General features: G+C 50.8%; 2 protein-coding genes across 3 annotated transcripts in view; one reads left to right on the top strand and one right to left on the bottom strand.

Moving 5' to 3' along the window:
• The window catches only part of TSPEAR (thrombospondin type laminin G domain and EAR repeats), a 209,626-nt gene that overhangs the window by 80,786 nt on the left and 109,615 nt on the right, over nt 1-19,225 (top strand). The window lies entirely within an intron of this gene.
• On the bottom strand, nt 1,243-17,479 carry LOC119623124 (uncharacterized). Of its 2 annotated transcripts, none has more exons than XM_073011092.1 (2): nt 16,918-17,479; nt 1,243-2,106 (listed from the first exon to the last, which is right to left on the bottom strand). In XM_073011092.1, the coding sequence occupies exons 1-2, from the start codon at nt 17,472-17,474 to the stop codon at nt 1,515-1,517; spliced, it is 1,149 nt and encodes a 382-aa protein (XP_072867193.1). In that variant the 5' UTR covers nt 17,475-17,479; the 3' UTR covers nt 1,243-1,514. The 2 variants fall into 2 exon arrangements, with proteins under 2 accessions (XP_072867193.1, XP_072867195.1); XM_073011094.1 differs by lacking the exon at nt 16,918-17,479 and having other exon boundaries at nt 1,243-1,820; nt 1,914-2,344.

The raw sequence follows: 19,225 nt of genomic DNA, 5'->3' as shown, positions 1-19,225 counted from the left end.
CATGTTGAAGTCCTAAGTTAAAATTAGATCCTATGGATGGGCCCTAGTCCAATGACTGGTGTCCTCGTGGGAAGAGGAGATGAGAGAAGAGACATACACAGAGGGACAGCCCCATGAGGACACAGGGAGGAGACTGTGTCTTCAAGCCCAGGAGAGAGGCTTCGGGAACCAGCCCTGCCACACCTGGGCCTCGATTTCCAGCCCCAGGACTGTGAGGAACCCCATGTGTGTGGCTCGAGCCCCCAGCCTGTGGACTTCGTCACGGCAGCCTGAGCTGACACATGCAGCCCCTCAGGTGTGGGCGTCCTTTGTGTCCACAGAGTATGGCCAAGGCCCCCAAACCCGACTGTGTTCTCCTAAGGCAAGAAGAGTGGGCAGCATTGCAGCCCCAGGTCAAGGGGCAGGGGGCATGGGTGAGGACTGGAGGGGACCGTGTGGCTCTGGCCATCTGCCTGTCTCCCGTGGGAGGAGCTAAGAACCTGCCCCCAGGCGGCCTCCTTCTTGCTGTCTGGTCTGGACACATTCCCACACTGTCCTGGGACTCCTCTGTCATCGGCACCCTGAGACCTTCCTGTTCCCATGGGCCCTCCGCCCACCCAGCCCAGCACAGGGAGCTCTGGAGGCCACATCTCTTTTCTCCGCTCTGCATCCCAGCGGCAAGCCCAGGGTTGGAGCAGGGGGCGTCCTGAGTGTCTGTGAGTGTGCGCAGGAGGCCAGGATGGCCAAGCTGTCTCCGAGTGGAACTCCTGAGCACTGGGACAGCCGGAGCCCAAGCCTCCACACCCGCCCCCCCACTGCCCATCTCCCACCTCCCAGCACAGCTGGAGCCTGCCAGCCCCTGGGACAGCCCCAACCCTTGCCATGGGAAGGAGCTGCTTCTACCCACGGTGAGTGGAGCATTGGCACGAGCCATGTGGTATCCGTGGGACTCAGCCAGTGAGCAAAGCTTTTGGGCCCTATAGGACCTGGGAGGGGAGCCAGACAGCAGAACGTGCCAGAAGGTGGACAGGAGCTTCCAGGTGTCACACAAGAGCCCCCCATGGCCCCCCAGCTGGAGATGTAAAGAGATCCACGGGGCCCAGAGCCAGGCCAGGCCCCACTCTGCCCCATCCCGCCCTGGGTGCAGACAGTCAGCGCAGAGTCAGCTGGGGCTGCAGAGGCTTTATTGGTGCTCAGAGGCAGAGGGTGACACTCCTGGGTGCGAGACCCAGGTCAGGAGGGCCTGTACCCGACCAGCAGAGGGTCGTGGTCTGCAGCCAGGAGGCGCCATGAGGAGCAGTCAGGGCTCGCCCACCCTGGGGGAGGTCAGGGAGGAGCCAGTGAGCATCTCAGACCCCAATCCTGGGCTGAGTGGCTGTGGGTGGGGATGCTCCTTCTCTGTGTTGGCTGTGCTGAGGCTGGATGGGGTGGGAGGTCAGGGGCTTCCAAGGACTGGAAGAGAGGTGGGGCCTGAGTCTGGCTGGCCCTAGGGAACATGGCCATCAGCAGCTGGACTTCTCGCCCGAGGAGAGGCTTCAGCAGGCCGGGCGGGAGCACGCGGGGCGGCAGAGGAGGGACACACAGGAGGCTCGACGGCAACAGCTGGGCTGGCAGGAGGAGGTGGGGGCACAGCAGGAGGGCACAGGCACACAGCAGATGGGTCTGCACACAGGGCGGCAGAGGAGGGACATGGAGGAGGAGGGTCTGCAGCAGGAGGTGGTACAGCAAACCGGCTGGCAGCTAGACTGCTGGCAGCACGGAGAGGAAGTACCAGAGCAGGTGGGCACACAGCAGGTGGGTTTGCAGCAGACAGACTTGCAGCAGATGGGCACACAGCAGGACTGCTGGCAGGGGGAGGAGGTGCAGCAGATCGGCTGGCAGCTACACTGCTGGCAGCATGAAGAAGCCCCACAGCAGGTGGGCACACAACACACAGGTTTGCAGCACATGGGCTTGCAGCAGACGGGCAAGCAGCAGGCCTGCTGGCAGGGGGAGGAGGTGCAGCAAGCCGGCTGGCAGCTAGACTGCTCGCAGCACGAGGACGTGCAGGAGCTGGTGCAGCCTGATTGACAGGGGCTGGGCTCACAGGCCGCCTGGCAGCAGGGGCTGGACACACAGCTCACTGGGGTGCAGACCAGGGTCAGGCAGGGGGCCGGGGTGCAGCAGCTGGGGGCGCAGCAGGGGGGCTCACAGCAGCTCTCTGGGCAGTCGTCCACCTGCCAGGAGTCGGTGCAGGTGCTGGAGCAGAGGGACATGGTGGACGCGGCCATGCTGGGGTGGGGAGGAGGTGAGCTGGGGGAGGTGTGAGTGTGGGAGTGTGTGAAGTTCTTGGGGCTCTCCGGCTTTTATATCCCTCCTGGCCTTGTTGTTCCAGGGCCCACAGCCTCCCCTTCCTTGTAGCTGAGAGGCGGCGTCTGTTATGATTAGGGGTATTTGTTTGCTGGTGATATTGCCCAGCTCCCAAATCTCCTTTCACACCTGGGCTATAGCCTGTCACATGTGGAACCTCAGGGGCGGGAGTAGGGGTGGGCCTGATCCCAGCTGGCTTCTGGAGGCAAGGAGGGCTGTGGGCATCTGGTGGGTGGGATGTGGGTGGGATGTGCCTGGGGCCATCCTTGGTTGCTGGGGCATCGTCCAGCACCTGTTGGGAGGTGGGGCACCACCCGGCAGCCTCAGGACACGGGCTCCCTCTGCAGGAAGCCAGCCCTTAGGAATTATTTCGCATGGTGCAAACTCCTCCTGTAGCATGGTCCTTCCCCTGCTGCACGACACAGGACTCGCCAATTTCTAATCCCCACGGCCTCTGTGCCTCCTGCCCTCTGTCCACTGCCCACCTTGTCCTTTGCTTGGGAGGCAGCAGGACTGTTCCAGGGCCAGGATCGTGGGCTCAGCCTGCTCCTTGTTCAGACACAATGACAGCATCCTGGGCTGTGGTTTTGGGTTCTCAACCTGCGAAGTGGCTGTGCTAGGCAGCAGGCGACCGCCAGCCCTCACCACTGCTGGAGCCATCTCCTCTGTGTGCCCGGCACCGCAAGCATCTTTTTCTCACCAGTCCTGCCCACAGGCCCCATCACACACCCCAGTTCAGCCACAGGCAACTCTCATGGCAGCACGATCTTTGATGATGAATTGTTGTCACCACAGGGCATAGTGAAGTCTCGAGCTTCTCGCCTTCTTAAATGGCCCTGATCACTTTCCAGGAACATTGCTACCCACCAGCTAATTATAATATTGATTGTGATTTCACATTTTTATTTAAAAATTCAAGTACACATATGCATATTCCATTGTAAAATAAGACATATTACACGATGTTGAGTAGAATGTCTTTGTTGCTCTGAATCTGGCAAAGCTGGAAACGACCTCTTATTCTAAAAATAATGCTGACCTTCTGGGCCAGACCTGTCCCCACAGGGCTTTCTAAAATAAGACAGAAGCTGACCAGCTATGGCCAGCTGCCACACCCCACCAGTGCTGCCCAGGTTGTAAGAAGCAGGCTGTGGAGGCAGGGGTGGCCCTTCAGCCTTACGCAAAGTGTGGTGTCCCAGCGAGAGAGTCCTCCAACTCTTGTCCCTGGGGGCATCTCCTCTTTAAAGTGAGTCCTCACTGAAGAGGCAGGAGGAGCAGCCGGTAGAAGCACAGGATCACTGGAGCAGCCAGTGAGAAGGTGCAGCAGTGGCCAGTGAGCCCCGCAGTGGTGGCCCTGCACATTCCTTCCCCCATCCCCATCCCTGGAGGAGATAGAGCCCAAAACAGGGAGAAGAGGAGCAAGGAAGGAGAGGCCATGCCCCTCCCCATGGCCTTCCCCGAGGCCCCCTCAGACATGCGTGTGGGAATGCTGGGGATAGGACTGGGTTTCAGCTGGGAAAGAAAAGTTTGAACTGGTCCATTTGGGGCTGTGGATTTAGTTCTGCTCTTAAAGGCTATAATAGCTTTATGATGCGCTTCAATCATCGATAGTTCAAGTCCCATGATCAACATTTCTTTTTGTAAAAAAAAATTTGTAGAGACCAGGGTCTTGCTGTGTTGCCCAACTGGTCTTGAACTCCTGGGCTTAAGTGATCCTCTTGCCTCGGCCTCCCAAATTGCTGGGACTACAGGCGTGAGCCACCCATGCCTGGCCCATCAGTATTTCTGTGCCAAGTCTCCTAACTTTTCTTGCTCATTTTCTTTGCTGTCCTCAGCTCCCATTATTCAAAGATAAGTTTCATGTGGGCAGGAAGTGTGTTTATCATGTTCACCACTCAATCTCTGAGGGCCTAAAATAATGCCTGGAATAGGGAAGATCCTTCATAAAAATGGGCTGAAATAATAAATGTTTTTGGAGAAATTATTGAAGAGTAATTTTGAGCTCTGAGAACGATTCCACTGTGCCACCTTTTTCTTACGCTGTATAAAACTCTCTGTCAAGTTCTGTTTTCATGTATGGGGAATTGGCTTACATCAGACTGGCCATCTAGCTGAGGAAAATTAGGAAACCTGGTTTAACAAACAAATTCTGTATTTGAGGGCACCAGGAGGCACCAAGACAGCTGAGACTTGAGTGAGTGAATCACCATTAGAGGGAAGTGCACTGAAGTGAGGCCAATATTTCTTGTGGATTTTCTTACTGAAGCATTTACTGATTCACAGACCACAGCCATGAGCCTGAGGCTGAGCACAGCTTTGAATGGGTCTCATGCAACTGGAAGACAAAAACACAGAGTTCAGGACCTGACAAGGGGGAGGGATTCTGGTAATACAACAACAACAACAACAACAAAAACAGACTTTCAGTTGGAAACAGTGAATATAAGTGAAAGATTACTCCCTAGGATGAAGGAAAAACCAGAAAGAAGAATGAAGCCCAACTTTAAATCAGCTCGTATTCAACTCATATAATTTGTCCATAGCCTAACTGCCTCCCAGAAACTAAAGTGATCTCTTCTGGAGATAGCAGCATCAACAGAGGCTCAAATCATCTCAGAAATTTTCATGAAGTCTTGGATTCAGTCAAAAATTACTAGGGATACTAGAAGACAAACCAACTGACCAAAGGACCAAGAGGAAAAAACAAACAAGAGAAACAGATACACAAGGCCTTTAGATATTAGAAGTGTCAAACTGGAATTTAAAGTAGTGCTGATTAGCTTGCTCAGGAGAACAGAGGACAAATGGAGAATTTTGGTGTCAAACTAGATTTATGAAATGGAATCAAACAGTAATTCTGGAAATGAACATAATAGCTGAAATTAAGAACTAAGTAGATTAGCTAGACAACATATTAGACAAACCCAAAGAGAAGATTCATGAAGAAAGGGAGATGAGGAAATGTCAAGCCTGAATACAGAGATGGGAAAGAAAAGAGGGAAATAAAGAAAGTGGAGTAATAAGCATGCCCTTATGTTGTAAATTATTATGAATATAAATGGTTGAAATCATAGAAGGAGATGAGTAAAGTAAGGGCAGTAAAATATTTGAGGGTATAATAGACAAGAAGTTTAAAGTGATGAAAAACATTAACCCATAGATGCAAAAAGCATTTAAGAATCTTTAGCAAGGTGAATACAAAGGAAACTACACCTGTGCATATTGGGGCAGAAATCCAAAGACAGAGAAAAATTTAAAAACAGCCAGAGGGGGAAAAAAAATACTACCTTTAAAGAAGCAACAATAACATTTACAGATGACTTCTCAGTAGAAATGATGGAAGCCAGAGGATGATGGAATGATATATTTACTGTCTGAGAGAAAAGAAGCACCCAACGAGAATTCTACACCTGGGAAGAAGATCCTCAAAAATGAGGACAGGAAAATGACGTTCTCTGGATGCTGACAGGATGTGTCACCAGCAGCATCTGCACTAAGGAAAATAAAAGATAATTAGGCAGAATGAAAATGATCGCAGATGGAAGCAAGAAGTCAAAAAGGAAATGAAGTCAAAAAGAAAACAAAAGTAGGACACACATGGGGAAATCTAAATAAAAATTTACTGTATAAGATGTCTTAGATGTTGTAAAATATTTATAGAAATAAAATACATGGCAAGAAGATCACAAAATTCAGGAGGGGGCTACATGAAGTTAAAATGATCTTAGTACACTATACTCTCTGGGAAATAATATAAGATCTAATTTACATTAGACTTTAAAAAGTCATAGATTCATGTTGTAATCTCCACTAGAGTAATCAAAGAATATACAACTCAGGAGGAAGGAGATGAGTGTAGTGGGTTGAATCTGGCCTCCCCAAAAGTCATATCCACCCCGAACCTTGCTGTGTTAGGCTGGTCTTGCTTTGCTAAAGAAATATTTGAGACTGGGTCATTTATAAAGAGAAAAGTTTAGTTGGCTCATGGTTCTGCAGGTTGCACAGGAAGCTCGGTGCTGGCATCTGCTCCGCTTCTATGGAGGCTTCAGGGAGCTTTACTCATGGTGGAAGGTGAAGGGGGAGTGGGCATGTCACATGGCAAAAGCAGCAGCAAGAGAAAGAGAGTGGAGGAGGGGAGGTGCTACACACTTAAACAACCAGATCTTGCCAGAGCTCCTTCACTACCGCAAGGACAGCAGTAAGTCATGAGGGATCCACTCCCGTGACCCAGATAGCTCCCCCGAGGCCCCACCTCCAACAGTGGAGATCACATTTCACAATGAGATTTGGCAGGGCCATAGAACCAAACCATATCACTCACAGTGTGACCTTACATAGGAATAGGGTCTTTGCAGATATAGTTAAAATGAGGTCATACCAGGTTGTAGTGAACCTTAAATCCAATGACTAATGTCTTTATAAGAGAAAGAAGAAGGAAGTTCAAACACACACACAAAGGGAAGAAGGCATATGACAACCAAGGCAAAGACTGGCATGAGGCAGCTACAAGCCAAGGGACGCCAAGGTTTTCTGGGAGCACCAGAAACTAGAAGGGGCAAGAACAGATTCTCCCTTGGAGCTCAGAGAAAGCCTGGCTCTGTGGATACCTTCATTTCAGGGTGCCTGGCCCTCAGAACTGCGAGATAATACATTTCCACTCTTATAAGTCCCTTTTTTGGTGTCATTTGCTGTGACAACTCTAGGAACTAATAAGGTGAATGGAACATGGGGGAATAACAATCTCAAAACACTAGATCCACAAACAGTAAAGCAAGGAGATAAAAGGGAGTAGATTCCTTGCATAAGCGAAAACCAAAGTGAGATGGGAGGTTTAAGCTCAAACGTATCAGCAAAGCCCCACATTCTTGCCAGTCCTGCACAGCAGATGTGTTGTTACTTTAGTCAACACAGCTGTATAGAGAGAGTCACTGGGGTTTAAGTTTGCATTGTCCTGATGACTCATGATGTGGAGCGTGTTTTCATGTGTTTATTTGCCATCTGTATCTGCTCTTTAGTGAAGGGTCTATTTAAGTCAATTATTATATGGCAAAATACTAAGCACCATGGGGTGCCATGCATATAACATTTTGGAAAAGGTAATAGTAAAGGGACCAAGAAAATATCTGTGGCTGCCAGGGGCTAGGATGGGGATATGGAATGACTACAAAGGGCCATAAGGGAAATTTATGGGATGATGAGAGGAGTCTATGTATTGATTGCATTGGTGGAGACACAACTGTCTATTTGTCAAGACACCAAATCCACACAACAGGAAAAAAACACACAAATATCCTATATTGATTTAATAACTTGAATCTAAAATTAAAAGCTTTCCTACAGAGCCAACTACAGACCCAAGTACTTTCACTGCTGAATGTTCTCAAACACCTGGGAGAGAAATAATACCAGTCTTAAATTTGTCAGCTTATTTTATTAGGCCGCCATAATTTTCCAGACCTTAGGAAGTGAGGCCTGAAGTATTGGCCTCTAGTGAGAGCAACTGAGGAATGTTATGTGCTGCCCTGGGGGCCACATGGTGACCTGGGGACATGATGGCCCTACTGGGGAGGGGCAAGTCACAGGCCAGGAAAGGAGCCTGATGAGGAAGCCACTGTCATACAGACTGATCAGCAGGGGCTGGGCCCACAGGACATTATGTAGTGATTAAAGTCCATCCATCAATAAGATATACCAATTATAAATATATACACATTTAACATCAGATCACCAATGTATATGAAACAAAAATGGACAGACTTGAAGAAAGAAATAGACAATTCCAGTTCTACAATAAGAGTTTGAGACTTCAATAAGCCATTCCTCTAATTAAAAAAGTATAAAATAACAGAACTAAATTTTTATTCAATAAGGAAATACAGAACTTGAAAAATGACATAAATCTACTAGGTCTAACAGATATATGCAAAAGCACCCAACCCAACTACAGCAGAAAACTCACTCTCCTCAAGTTCACATGGGACATTCTTCAGATTAGACTATACCTTAGGCCACAAAACTAGCCTCAATAATCTAAATTGACTTAAATCATACAGAGTATCTTCTCTGATTACAATGGAAAGAAACTAGAAATCAGTAACAAAAGAAAAGCTGGAATTCACAAATATGTGTAAACTAAATAGTACACTTTCAAACAACCAATTAGTCAAAGGAGAATTCAAAGAGAAGATAGAAAACTCTTGGAAAGGAAAGAAAAAGAAATCACAGTAAACCATAACTTATGAGATGCAATGAAGGCAGTACACAAAGGGAAATTGATAGCTATGAATGCTTACTTTAAAAAAATAGAAACATCTCAAATCATTAATCTAACTTTACACCTTAAGGAACTAGAAAAAGAGCAAACTGAATCCAAATTTAGCAGAAGGTAGAAAATAAAGTCTAGAGCACAGATAAATGGAATAGAAATTTTAAAAATCAATAGAGAGAATCAATAAACAAAAAAGTTGGTTCTTTGAGAAGAGCAGCAGATTTAACAAACCTCTATGTAGACTGATTAAAGGAAGACAGATTCAAATAACTAAAATCATAAATGAAAATGGGAACTTCACTACTGACCTTACATTAATAAAAATAATTATAAAGGAATACTATGAATATTTGTACCCAACAAATTAGATAACCAAGATGTAATGGAGAAACTCCTGTAAACACACAAACTACCAACATGGCTACCTTTGCTGTTGATCTTTCTTCCTTCATATTGCTTCAGGTTACTATCTACTGCCCTTCTATTTCAGCCTGAATTAGCGTTTCTTGTAAGGCACAACTTTCAGCAATGAGCTCTCTCAGGTTTTATTTACCTCAAAATGTGTTACTTCTTCACTTTTGAAGGATCACTTTGCCAGATGCAGACGTCTTTTTGGTTATTGGGTGCTCCCTATCCCTGTGCCCAAACCCAGCATGTTAAATATGTCATCCCACTGCCTTCTGGCCTCCATGGTTTCTGATGAGAAATCTGCTGTTAGTCTTCTGTCCCACTGCTTTCTAGAGTCTCTCTTTGTTTTGACTTCTGAGAGTTTGATTATACTGTGTTTCTATGTGAATCTCTTTGAGTTAGGTTGATGTGTTTCCTCAGTTTTGGAAGTTTGGGCCAACTATTTTTTCTGCTCCCACTGGCTCCCCTCCAACTGGAAATCCTGCTAAGTGTGTTGGTATGCTTGATGGTGTCCCACAGGTCTCTTCAGATTTGTTTTTTTCTTCATTCTCTCATCTGCTCCTCGTTTTCTCATCTACTCCTCAGACTAGAATACTTTAATGGATCTATCTTCATGTTCACTAATTCTTATAGATGCTAAAATCTGCTGTTAAAACCATATCATGAGTTATTTATTTCAGTGATTGTACTTTCCAATTCCAGAATTTCTATTTAATTTCTTTTTCAAATTCCTCCTATCTCTTTATTGATATTCTCTATTTGGTAAGGCATTATTCTCCTGGTTTATCTTAATTCATTGTCTGTGATTTTATTTAGTATTTTGAACATGTTTAAGAGAGTTGATTGAAAGGCTTTGTCTAGTAAGTCCAATTCTGGGCTTCCTTAGGAAGATTTTCCATTAATTGCTTTTCCTCCTCATAAGTAGCTCATATTTCTTGCTGCTTTTGCATGGCACATGCCTCTGGTGAAAACGGGACAGTGACTATTACAGTGGGATATTTCTGGGTATCAGGTTCTCCTCCCTCTGAGCAGTTTTGCTGTTGCTGATTGTTGTGGGTTGTGGTTGTTTTTGTTTGTTTCTGTCAGTTTTAAAAATAGTTTCTTCATCATGTGTGCTCACTGTTCTGTTAGCTTAGTGCTGAGAGAGTAATTTGACAGAGAGTTCATTAAACCCCTGGAAACAAAAAATATTTTTCTTTAGGGTTTGTAGCTGGGCTCTGTGTGTTGGTCCACACCCTCAGCACTCAGCTGGGGAGTTTGCAACTCTGTGTTCCCCTTCACTTCCTGCTTGCACCTTCACTTCCTGCTTGCACCTTCACTTCCTGCTTGCTCAGCGCCTGAAGTTCAGCCAGAGGTGAGCATTGAGAGCTTCTCAGCTCTTTTCTGAGCCATTGCCCCATCATAGACATGCATGGGGGTTTTCTGGACTCTTAAAAATATGTGGAATCTTCTAACTCCCTTATTCCTCAAAGCATGTCATCTCCCAGCTTTTCCTCCCAGGCTTTTTGGAAGTTTTCAATGTTTTCCCAACTGATCATTTTTGACTTAGGTGTCAGTGACTTGTTCATTTACCTTTAAACGTTGTAACACACACCCTGCATATAGCTGTTCCTCTGCCTTGAGAAAGTCTGAGTTGGTGAAATAAGGCAAGCCCTGTGTGTTAGTCCTTCAGGGAGCCGCCAGACAGGTCGAAACAGACAACTGCACTGCCTTGCAAACAAGGTCCCCTCTGCTTCCCTGGCAGCAGCACCCCACACCAGGAACTCCGGCTGCTGTCCTCCTGACTGTCACCCAGCTGGGGATGGGGAATGGGGCAAGGGGAAGTTAAAATCCACAAGCCTCTCCTATTGGGCTCTGTTGCTTTTACTTGCTTATGTGTTCTCTTGCTTGCTGCAAACCTTCGACTGTTTTCCAGAGTTCAGATAAAGTTGATTTTACCAGGTAGTGTTTGTCTGTTTGTTTTTGTTTGTGTATTAGTCCTTTTTCACACTGCTATAAAGATACTATCCAAGATTGAGTAATTAATAAAAGAAAGAGCTTTGATTGACTCACAGTTCCACATGGCTGGGGAGGTCTCAGGAAACTTACAGTCATGGCGGAAGGCAATGGGGAAGCAAGGACCTTCTTCATATGGTGGCAGGAGAGAGAAGAAAGTGAGACCAGGAAAAACTGCTTTATAAAACTGTCAGATCTGGTGGATCATGAGGTCACGAGACCGAGACCATCCTGGCTAACATGGTGAAACCCTGTCTCTACTAAAAAATACAAAAAATTAGCCGGGCGTGGTGTTGGGTGCTTGTAGTCCCAGTTACTGGGGAGGCCGAGGCAGGAGAATGGCGTGAACCTGGGAAGCAGAGCTTGCAGTGAGCTGAGATCGCACCACTGCACTCCAGCCTGGGTGACAGAGCGAGACTCGTCTCAAAACAAAAACAAAAACAAAAACAAACCAAAAAACAAAAAACTACCAGATCTGGTGAGAACTCACTCACTACCCGAGAACAGCACGGGGGAAGCCATCTCCATCATCCAATCACCAGGTCTCTCCATCAACACCTGGGGATGACAGTTTACGATGAGATTTGGGTGGGGACACAAAGTCCAACCATATCTGTTTGTTTTGCCAGTTTCTGATGTTCCGTGGAAGGACAGGCCCTTACAGTTACCCACTGCACCATTCCCTCTGTCATCGGTCTTAGCAGGCAGTTTGGACACTCTTTTTGAGGGTATTTCTAAGTATCTTTATGAATTCAAAATCTGCTAACACTCCAGCTTAGAAGTGCCACTTTTAGGAATTTAGGCAAACATGTACCAGAGTGTGGAAAGGTATATGGTGGAAACACCCGCAGAAGTGTCATTTGTAATAATTAACAACTGGAGAGACATTCAGGGCCATCCACCTGGCATTGCAGCCATCAAGTGCAGCGTGTCCACACTTTGGAACACTGTGCACCTAGTTGAAGAAAATCATAAGATATTTTTCTTTATTAAATAGGCAAAGAAAGAATAATGTGTGCCCCTGACATTGTGATTGTATAGCTGTTAAGAAGTAAAGACTCGGGGCCTCTTGTGGACAACGTGATGACCGTCGCCTCACCAGCGTCCCTTGCCTGCAGTTGCATTTCTAGGAGTCTGTTCTCAGATTGGCTCCATCCTGTTTGAAACCACATCTGGCTACATCTGGACCTGTGTGTCCGTGTGTTTCTCTCGCCCTCTGGTCTGCATGTGTCGCCACGCTGTCCCAGGCTTCCTCTGCCATTTGGGCCTTCCTATTCCCACTGGCCCTCTGCCCACCCAGCCCAGCACAGGGAATTCCGGAGGTTGTGTCTCTGTTCTCTGTTCTGCGTCCCAGCGGCAAGCCTGGGGCTGGAGTAGAGGGTGTCCCTGAGTGTCTGTGAGCATGCAAAGGAGGCCAGGATGCCCAAGCTGTCCATGAGTGGAACTCCCTGAGCATTGGGATAGCTGCACCCCAAGTCTCCCGCCATGTCTCACCTCCCAGCACAGCTGGGGCCTGCCACCTGCTAGGAGTCAGTGCAAGTGCTAGAGCAATGAACATGGTGGACGTGGCCATGCTGGGGGTGCAGAAGGGGTGAACTGGGGGAGGCGTGAGTGAGTGAGTGAGGTGCTTGGGGCTCTTGGGGTTTTAGAGACCCCCCATGTGTGTTTTCTGGCAGGGCTCCCCACTGCACCTTCCTTTCCTGGTTGCTTTTCCTGGTGGGTGTCTAGGCTGTGGCACATGTTCCTCCTAGGAACTTTTAGCACAGCCTTGGGGCTGTGTTGAATTGGCGGGGCTGTGTTGAATTGGCGGGGCTGTGTTGAATTGGCGGGGCTGTTCGGCCCCAGGAGCAAAAGTCAGACAAAAAATACACCTGAGTGGGCAGGTATGGCTAGAGCAGAGGCTGAGGCTTGGGTGGACACCTGCTGCCGTAGGGCTGCTTGGTGTGGTCACACCGCAGACTCTGCGCTGCCTGTGCTGAGCCAGGTGTCTGGTGCACAGCTGCATTGCCGTGGTGTCTCGTTCTCACTGCTGGGCAGAACTCTTGAAGCGGGTGCTGACCAGGGCAGGGTCTTGGTTCCAGGTACACAAAGCCAGGCTTGCCCCACTGATCTGACAACAGGGACTGGAGGAGTTGTGGGAGGTGGAGGAGGAGGCTGTGAAGCTCTGGAAGGCACCTGGCAGGGAGGAGAAGGGGGCAGGCCAGGCAGCATGGTGAGGGGCTGGGGACCCCGGGTCGGGGGTTGACGGGCTCTGAAAGGTAAGAGCCCCGTGGCTGCATGCCTGTGACATTTGGGCCAGTGTCCCAGCCTTGTGTCTGTGGCCGTGTAGAAGGTGGTGTGGGGTGGAGAAGGGAGATGCCCACCCCCAAGGCAATGTCCTGGCAGAGAAAAAGAATTGTAAGATCTCTCCCCACTTTAGAGACAAAAGGGCACCGTGAGAACATCCACCTCCCCTGGGGTTTGTTCCCTGCTGTTGTGCCGTTGGAGCAGAGGTGACCCGGGCAGGATCTGGGGCAGCTGCCTTTGCCTGCATCAAACGGATGTGGCCTTGGGCTGGAGAGCCTAAACGTGCATACACTGACACATAGGAAGCCCCGTCGGGAGGCGCCGGCTGACACACTGCACTCTGCCCAGGCGCTGCCGACCTGTATCTGTGAAGATGGGGTGGTCTCTCCATGTGGCCTCCGCTGGGGGATGTGACTCTGCAGGGACACCTTGTTGCTCGAGCACCTCCTGACAGTGGCTTTGGCGTCCCTGGTGGCCCCACCTGAAGCACCTGTCTCATGGGAGTGTTTTCCTTGATGAAGACCTCACAGCAGCGTCCAGAATGCTCAGGACCTGGTCCTGGGAGGGCGCTCCTGGGTTAAATGAGACGAGAACGTCAGGGTCACCGGGGCAGTGCACAGACCACTCTGATTCCAGTTTGGGGGGCTTTTTGGGAAATGTGGATACGACTGTTGCATGACACTCTGCTTCTTTTGATAACTATATGTATATATAGAAGTTGGCCGTCCTCAGCTGCACTGGTGGCGGGCAGGCGGGAGAAGGCTTTCGCTCCCAGGAGGCACCTGCAGAGGCACCCGGGGGAAGCGCCGCCATGTGGTACAACACTGAATTTCAAATGGTTCCACAAAAACCAGAATAAATGTTTTTTAAAAAAAACCTTTTATCATGGAATTAATGACATCTGGTTAATCTGGGTGGTGGGATCCCCGCTGTCATTCATTCTACGATAAAAGTTTCTTTAATCCCCCAGCTATGTCTCTGGAAAATACGCTGAGAGGAAGGATCCCATCCACTTATTTAGACAAACTGCTGAGGCGTGTCCCCAGGCCAGAGAGCGCTGCCTCGCTTGGCACCTGCGCGACCTGGGCTTCCGCCCGCAGCCTGCACACTGGCGCTCCCGTGTGTGTGCGGCTCAGGTGAGCGCACGGCCCTCGTTCAGGGCCTCCCCGTGGTGCGGCACTGGCTCCATTCATCTCCATTCCCTCGTGGATGGATATTTAGGTGGTTTCTAATTTTTCATGGTAACAAACAGTGCCACTTTCGTACATGCGCCGGAGACTTTTCAGCACTGCAGATGGCAGGGTCCAGGAGGGCCTCCCACGTGGTAAGATACGGCCCCGCCTCTTCCCAAAGCAGTGGTGCCAATCCCCCAATTCCACAGCCTTTTCTTCCGGAACAGGTGGGGTGAGGTGCCTGGGGTTCCTGCCTTCCAGGGGTGCCGATGTCTCAGGTTCCAGGGCCGTTTGGGCCACTGCGTGCGAGTAGCCTGTCCATGCCTATTTCTTCCTGGGAGTTTATGCCTTTGTCTCACTGAAATCTTCTCGGTCCAGTGTCTTCTCTCACACCGTGGCTTCCTTTTTCACTGGTTTTCTGCTATGGTCTTGTGACAGAGAGAGGTTACTGTCTGTTTATGGAGTCAAGAACATCGGCGTTTTCTTGAACTCTTGCTCTCCGTGTCTCATTGGAGAAGTCTGTCATGCATTCAACTGTCTGCTGGTGATGGTCCCTGCAGCCCAACATCCCCGGGCAGGCCCCGTCAGAGGGGAGAGGGACCAGAGCAGGAACGTCCAGGAGCCCCGCCGCATGGCCCCACCAGGAACCGAGCCTGGAACCGGGAGGAGAGGAGGGCAGACCAGGGACTCTGTTCCACCCTCACCCGGGCCCTGGGATTGGTCACTCACGAATAGCAGAGGTTTCTTGGACTCCCTGTCTGCGAGGGACCCACCCCAACAGCCCCCCCGGGGAGGGTGCCTGTTGTAGAGCGGGGCTCCCTCCAGCCACTATGACTACTGGTCATGTCTCTGGGTGCTGTCCCCACGGAGGTGATACAAAGTGCACAACGCAGGCCAACTTAGGGCTGCCTGACATCAGTGCGGACAGCCATCGCCAGCTCAGACTGTGCACTGGGCTTGAATGCGTGGGGAGGGGGCAGTGATGCTGGCCACACGGATGGTGAATCAGTCAAAGCAGAGAGGTGGGGACATGGTGCTGTGCACAGAGCAAGATGGGGGAGCTGAGGTCCCCAGAGACAGACACCAGGCACCCCAACAGACACCAGAGCGGGAGCTCATGGGGTCACCAGGTGAGGGACCTACGGCGGGATGGGCAAGCCCAGCAGAGCAGGGGCCCTCCCTATACCTCTGGGCAGGGTGAGAGGAGGAGAGGCCTGAGCTGGAGCCATGTGGATCCCTGATCCAGGTTGGGGGAGCAGAGCCACAGGGCCTTGAAGAACCTGGCCAGGTCTGCCCTGGGAGAGATTAGGGACAAGCCTTGAAAATCACAAGTCACGCACCTAAACGACATGCAGGATGTGCATTTCAGGGGCACTGGGCGGCGGGCCTTGGGGAATGTCCCAGTCAGCAGCAAGCATTCCACCCCCATCCCATCCCTCCACCCACCCCATGATGCTTTTGTCCCCATCGAGCCCCTTGTCTCCTGTGCAGGTGCAGCACCCTTCACTCTCCCCTTGCGTTGCTGCTAAACAGGCAGAACCCTCCAGTGGGCAGCACACAGGGATGGTGACCAGGTCTGGAGGCTACGGTGCCTGGACCCCAGACCAGCTTCCTGGCAGGTGACCCTGCAGGGTGAGCTCTCTCAGATGGCGCAGTGGCTGGGATGGTCCTGGGACCTGGAGAGCCCCACAGCCCAGGGCATGGCAGTGAATGACCAGGCTCAGGAAGACCTGGGCATGGGGGCTGAGCAAGGACTGAGCCTTCCTGGGCATGGCCGTGAGTCCCACCTGGTGACCTCCCTGGAGGAGTTAGGCCACTGTCCCCTGTGACTTCTAGGTTAAGTCACTCACTCCTAGAAACGGTCGTGGCTGGAGGAGACCAATGTCAGCTCAAAACCGTGTGTCCCCCCAGGAGCACAGCAGGAAAAGAGAATCAGGTGACCAAGGAGAGTTTATTGGGGAGCAGGAGGAGGTGCTGACAGGTTCAAGTCGAGGCCAAGTGACCCAGGGCAGAGAAGCTGGGAGGCAGGACAGGGGACCCAGCAGGCAGTTGGGCACCTGCTGGGAGGCAAGAGCTGGGGAACAGCGACGATGGAGGCTCCTGGGAGTAAGGAGGGGGAGGTCACCTCAGCACAGGGGAGACACGGGGACCCCATCTCAGGTAGGGGCAGCCACCTAACCCAGGTCGGGATCTGAGCTGGCTGGCCCTAGTGGATGTGCCCATCAGCAGCTAGACTCCTGGCCTGAGAAGAGGGCTCAGCAGGCTGGGCAGGAGCATGCAGGGTGGCAGAGGAGGGACACGCAGGAGGCTGGGTGGCAGCAGCTGGGCTGGCAGGAGGAGGCAGGGGCACAGCAGGAGGAGACAGGCATGCAGCAGGTGGACCTGCACACGGGGCGGCAGGGAAGGGACACGCAGGAGGAGGGTCTGCAGCAGGAGATGGTGCAGCAAGCCGGCTGGCATCTAGTCTTCTGGCAACATGAAGAGGAAGACTCTGAGCAGACGGGCACGCAGTAGATGGGCTTGCAGCAGATGGGCACACAGCAGGCCTGTTGGCATGGGGAGGAGGTGCAGCAAGCTGACCGGCAGCTAGATGGCTGGGAGCATGGGGAGGAAGCTCCAGAGCACATGGACACACAGCACACGGGCTTGCAGCAGATGGACACACGGCACACGGGCTTGCAGCAGATGGACTTGCAGCAGACAGGCACACAGCAGGACTGCTGGCAGGGGGAGGAGGTGCAGCAAGCCGGCTGGCAGCTAGACTGCTGGCAGCATGAGGGTGTGCAGGAGCTGGTGCAGCCTGATTGGCAGGGGCTGGCCTCACAGCTCACTGGGGCACAGACCAGGGCCAGACAGGGGGGTGGGGCACAGCAGCTAGGGGTACAGCAGCTGGGGACACAGCAGGGGGGCTCACAGCAGCTCTCCTGGCAATTGTCCACCTGCCAGGAGGAGCCGGTACAGGTGCTGGGGGAGGAGACTCGGCTGACACAGCCCACGTCACTGGAGCAGACAGACATGGTGGATGCAGCAATCACATATGTCCTGGTGCAGCAGGTGTCAGCCATGGTGGGTGCTGGGATGGGTGGTGTGAGTGCTGGCGTGAGGTGTGTGTGTTTGCATGCCCTGGCTGCTAAGGTTTTATACCCTCCCTGGGTATTTTCCTCACAGGAGTCTCACAAGCATTCCTTTTCCTTGTTGTGGCTGAGACTTTGCCTCCAGGCAACCCTAATTAGTTTACTTGCTGTGGGATGTTACTGTGGTCCCAGGACTGCTGCATGTGGTTGGGTGATGCTGGCCACTTGCAGGTGTCTGTGCCCAGCAAATACACACGATGATGCTGAATGTCTGCTGGTGGAGCTGGGAGTCGAACAGTTCATGAGTTGGTGAGTCTGGAAAATCTGGCCCCACTTTCCTCCTCTCTTTGCCTGTGTGTCTTTGCTATTGGGGTATTTGGTGCCGGGGTGGGGTGTGTTTTACCAGCAGATGCTCTCCACCTGTCCCAGAGTCCTGCTCCACTGAACAATGGGTGTCTTGGCTGGGAATGCCCCCCTGGCTCCACACCCTGCCATCCCCACCTGCTCCATTTGCAAACTCTGGTGGGATGCCCCTGTATTAGTCCATTTTCACATTGCTGATAAAGACACACCCAAGACTGAAAAGGAAAAAGGGTTTTAATTGGACTTACAGTTCCACATGGCTGGGGAGGCCTCAGAATCTTGGTGGAAGGTGAGAGGCACTTCTTACATGGTGGCAGCAAGAAAAAATAAGGAAGAAGCAAAAGCAGAAACCCCTGATAAACCCATCAGATCTCATGAGACTTATTCACTATCACTAGAATAGCAAAGGAAAGACTGGCCTCCATGATTCAATTACCTCCCCCGGGTTCCTCCCACAACATGTGGGAATTCTGGGAGATGCAATTGAAGTTGAGATTTGGGTAAGGACACAGCCAAACCATATCATTCTGTCCCTGGCCCCTCCAAATCTTATGTCTTCACATTTCAAAACCAATCGTGCCTTCCCAATAGTCCCCCAAAGTCTTAACTCATTTCAGCATTAACCCAAAAGTCCACAGTCCAAAGTTTCATCTGAGACAAGGCAAGTTCCTTCCACCTGTGAGCCTGCAAAATAAAAAACAAGCTAGTTTCTTCCTAGATAAAATAGGGATACAGGTATTTGGTAAATACAGCCATTCCAAATGGCAGAAATTGTCCAAAACAAAGGGGTTACAGGAACATGCAAGTCCAAAACCCAGCAGGGGAGTCAAATTTTAAAGCTCCAAAATGGTCTCGTTTGACTCCAGGTCTCATCCAGGTCATACTTATGGAAAAGGTGGGTTCCCATGGTCTCAGATAGCTCCACCCCTGTGGCTTTGCACCCCTGTGGCCTCCTTCCTGGCTGCTTTCACAGGCCGGCATTGAGTGTCAGCAGCTTTTCCAGGCACACGGTGCAAGGTGTCAGTAGATCTATCATTCTGGGGTCTGGAGGATGGTGGCCCTCTTATCACAGCTCCACTAGGCAGTGCCCCAGTAGGGCCTCTGTGTGGGGGCCCTGGCCCCACATTTCCCTTCCACACTGCCCTAGCAGAAGTTCTCCATGAGGGCTCCGCCCATGCAGCAAACTTCTGCCTCGGCATCCATGTGTTTTCATACATCTTCTGAAATCTAACCTCAATTCTTGACTTCTGTGCACTTGCAGGCTCAACACAACATGGAAGCTGCCAAGGCTTGGGGCTTCCACCCTCTGAAGTCACAGCCTGAGCTGTACA

Source organism: Chlorocebus sabaeus, chromosome 2 (genome assembly GCF_047675955.1).
Source record: "Chlorocebus sabaeus isolate Y175 chromosome 2, mChlSab1.0.hap1, whole genome shotgun sequence".
NCBI lineage: Eukaryota > Metazoa > Chordata > Mammalia > Primates > Cercopithecidae > Chlorocebus > Chlorocebus sabaeus.
Note: the sequence above shows the minus strand (reverse complement) of the source record. Positions and strands in the feature narration are given on the sequence as shown.